We start from the raw sequence: 3,641 nt of genomic DNA on the forward strand, positions 1-3,641 counted from the left end.
CCAAACTCTTTCAAACTCCACCCAAACTCTTTCAAACTCCACCCAAACTCTTTCAAACTCCACCCAAACTCTTTCAAACTCCACCCAAACTCTTTTTAATCCCATTTAAACCCTGTTTTGTCCCACAAAACCAAACCAGAAGGATTTTCCTTGTTTTGGGAATGCGATTAGGTGGGAAGGAGCTCCTGGATTCCACTCAGCATCCCTGGGTTCCATTTTATTTTAGGAATATTTTGGTTTTAATTGCCAATTTCTCCTCCCACAGCTCCTGGAATACCTTGCTTTGCACTGGGGTTGGGTTTCCTGGTGGAAATCACCCTCAGCCCGTTGTGGCTTTCTGTGGGTGGTGCCTGGACTGGGGTTTTGGTTTCTTCTCCTTCTTCAGAAAGCTGGTCTGGAAAGGAAAATCAAACCCAAAATTAAATTTTATTCAATTAATTATTAAATTTATGGAGTAGGGATTTAGACCAAATTTCTTTCATTTTTAGGTGGTTTAATATCTCAACCCATCAAAACATTTATGCCTCTTTTCTGAGGCTGAAACCGCTGCTGAATTCACCAGTTTTGTGATTTGGATCTCGATTTAAAGCGGAAATAACTGAAATAAGTTCAAGATTTCTCACCATCATCATCTTCATCGTCATCTGCAGCGTTGATGACCACTGGGGGATGGGTGGGACTGGGGACATTCTCTGAGTTTTCCACCTTCATCACCCCCCTGAGCTGTGGGGAGGGGTTGGACTGGACCGAGAGTTTGTTCTGCTGCAGCTGCACCATTTTCACCTCGTCCTCTGCAGCCTCAGGGGGGCTCGGAAGAGTGGCTGGAAAAGGAAAAATATTCCAAACTTTGACCCTGAAGTTGAAAATCTGATCAAAGAACTCATCTGGGTTCAGTTCTTTATTCCCCACCCATAAAGGGATTAAAGGAGAAGGGAAAAGGAACCTTGAAAACAAAAATCACCAAAGAGAGAGCAAGAAAAAAATTCCAAAAATCAGAATTTCACTCCATTCCCCTGACTACAAACTGCCCTTCAGCCATAAAATAAATCCTTGAGCCTCCACATTCAATTTTATGGAATATTCACCATGAATTCTTGGCTATTTTGAGGAAAAAGGAGGTGAAAAACTCACTTTTGCTGGGGGGAAGGAAGAGCCCGTCCACGTAGCGCCCCTTGGTGTGGTGGAAAGCGCAGTTGTGCTTCTGGCAGCCTCCAGGTTGGTTCTCCCAGTAACAGGCGATCTCACTCCGCTTTTTCTGATGGAAAAAAACACAAATCCAAGCTCAGAATTCCCCCCTGCATCTGCAAACTGACTCAGTTTGTCAACAGGGTGAAGTTCATGGCGAAGAGCAGTTAAAAATATTTCAGGGTTTAGAGACAAGGTTTGGAAGGCTGGAGAAATGGAATTTATCTGGATTTATTTCCTATCATTCAGCTGGAAAAGACAGGGCACTGAGTTAAATGAATAAAGAATCCAAAACAATGGGATTATTCACAGGGAAAAATTTCAATTTTCAGCTTTCAATTGCTGGTGAAATTCACCTGACTTTATCTTTCAGAGTTTTAGCTCTTTCTCATCTTTTTTTTCTTCCTCCCCGCCCTGTACAATTCCAAGAGCTCAGGTTTAAAGTTTGGGGCAGAAATCCAGAGAAATTCCAGCTCTCAGGAATCTGTTTCCCACCACTTTTAACGAGTGGGATCCATGTGGGTGCTCTGGCAAAAACGTTGGGAATAACAGCATTTAATACAAACATTTCCTGCTATGAAACAACTTAAAAAAAATTCATTTTTTCCTGTCCAACTCCCAAAATCCCTGCTGGAAAAGGCCATTTATCCCCCCCTACATCCCTGGGAAGCTCTGCCAGGGATTTTTTGGGATTTGGGAGGGTTTTTAGGGAGCACTCACATCGATTTCCATGTGCCTGAACCTGCAGACATTCCTGAAGCACCGGCCCTCCTGCCACAGGGTGCACACGGTCTCGCTGCCCAGGGCGGCCTCGCAGTGGCGGAAGGCACAGGAATCTCCCTGAAATTCCCAGGAAATCAGCAAAAAACAGGGAAAAAAAACCCCATTCAGCTTCAAAATATAAACAGGTTTGGAAAGGAGAATAAACAGGTTAAAAAAAATAATGGGATGGGAAAGCAGAGGGGTTAAAAATGGGATGGGAAATGCACAGAGGTTAAAAATTGGAATGGGAAAATAAAAAATGGGATGGGAAAAGCACACAGGTTAAAAACTGGAATGGGAAAATAACAAAAAAATGGGATGGGAAAGCAGAGGGGTTAAAATTGGAATGGGAAAAGCACAGAGGTTAAAAATTGGAATGGGAAAAGCACACAGGTCAAAAATTGGAATGGGAAAAGCACACAGGTTAAAAAAATGGTGTTGGAAAGGGAAATCACCCAGCTTAAAAAAAGCCCAGTTTTCAGAACTGGGAGCTGCACAATTAATGAGTGAAGAGGAATCTGTCTCCTCACTCTTCCTGCCCTTTTATTGGGAATTCCAAAGGGAATGAAGGAATGGCAGAGCTCACCTTGTTGCAGGTGGAGTAGAAGTAGAAGTAGCAGTCGTCTCCCTGGTTGGACATGCTGCAGGAATCCTTGGGAAAGCTCCGGGTTTGCTCCCTGCCAGGGCTCTCCTCCAGCCTGGGCAAGAATTGGCTTCGCTCCAAAGGCTTCTCCTGGCTTAGCAGTGACAGCTTCTTTTTAAAAGTAACCCTAGAGAAAGGGATGCCCAACAAAAATGGTCATTTTTAGGCAGATTTGTCCAAAACTGCAGGAATTTTGTCAGCATAAATTCTAATTTGGGACCTTAATAACAGTTCTGGGTCTTAAGTAGAGAAAAATTAAGGTGTGACCCAAAAGAGAGGCACTTCTTCAAAAATTGTGTGTAATTTTGAGTTATTAATGATACAAGAATATTTTATTATTATATTATTTCACATTGTATTATTAATACCATCTGTTCTTCCACAATTGAAATGAAACTTTAATTCGAGGGTGTGACCCAATCTCTTTAAAAATCACATTACCATCACATCTTATTCCATATTATTATGGAATGATACATATATTATAAATAGAATATATATTACAAATATTATATAATTATATGTATTATTATATATAATGTAATGTAGTGTAATGTAATAAACATAATAAAAACAGTAAGAATATTATAATAAATATAATGGAATATAATGCAACAATATATATTATTATAATAGCACATATGTAATATATATACATGAAACATATATTATTCCATATTATTAACATATGTTATTTCTTATTGAAGGTGAATTCAACTTTAATAATTAGATATTAATAACAATTACATCATGACACAACGACACCACACCTCTACAATATCTTAACATCAAACCTTAACAATAGATGCTGAAAGAAGATTTTATTTAAATATTTCCAATATATCAGAATATTTCCAATATATCTGAATATTTCCAATATATTTCCAATACATCAGAATATTTCCAAAATATTTCCAATATATTTGAATATTACCAAAATATTTCCAATATATTTGAATATTACCAAAATATTTCCAATATATCAGAATACTTCCAAAATATCAGAATATTTCCAAAATATTTCCAATATATCAGAATACTTCCAAAATAT

At 38.6% G+C, this 3,641-nt stretch overlaps 1 protein-coding gene across 1 annotated transcript in view; it reads right to left on the bottom strand.

Moving 5' to 3' along the window:
* Positions 1-3,641, bottom strand: part of ZC3H11A (zinc finger CCCH-type containing 11A) — a gene marked incomplete at its 3' end in the record, with an annotated part of 10,738 nt that overhangs the window by 2,827 nt on the left and 4,270 nt on the right. Inside the window, exons 3-7 of the mRNA XM_015650432.3 lie at positions 2,534-2,717; positions 1,906-2,025; positions 1,132-1,255; positions 624-821; positions 278-394 (exon numbers count right to left, since the gene is read on the bottom strand). Of these exons, the coding sequence (XP_015505918.1) occupies positions 278-394; positions 624-821; positions 1,132-1,255; positions 1,906-2,025; positions 2,534-2,587 (613 nt within the window). The remainder of the gene's footprint in view (positions 1-277; positions 395-623; positions 822-1,131; positions 1,256-1,905; positions 2,026-2,533; positions 2,718-3,641) is intronic.

The sequence above is a fragment of the Parus major genome, chromosome 26 (genome assembly GCF_001522545.3).
Source record: "Parus major isolate Abel chromosome 26, Parus_major1.1, whole genome shotgun sequence".
NCBI classification, from domain to species: domain Eukaryota; kingdom Metazoa; phylum Chordata; class Aves; order Passeriformes; family Paridae; genus Parus; species Parus major.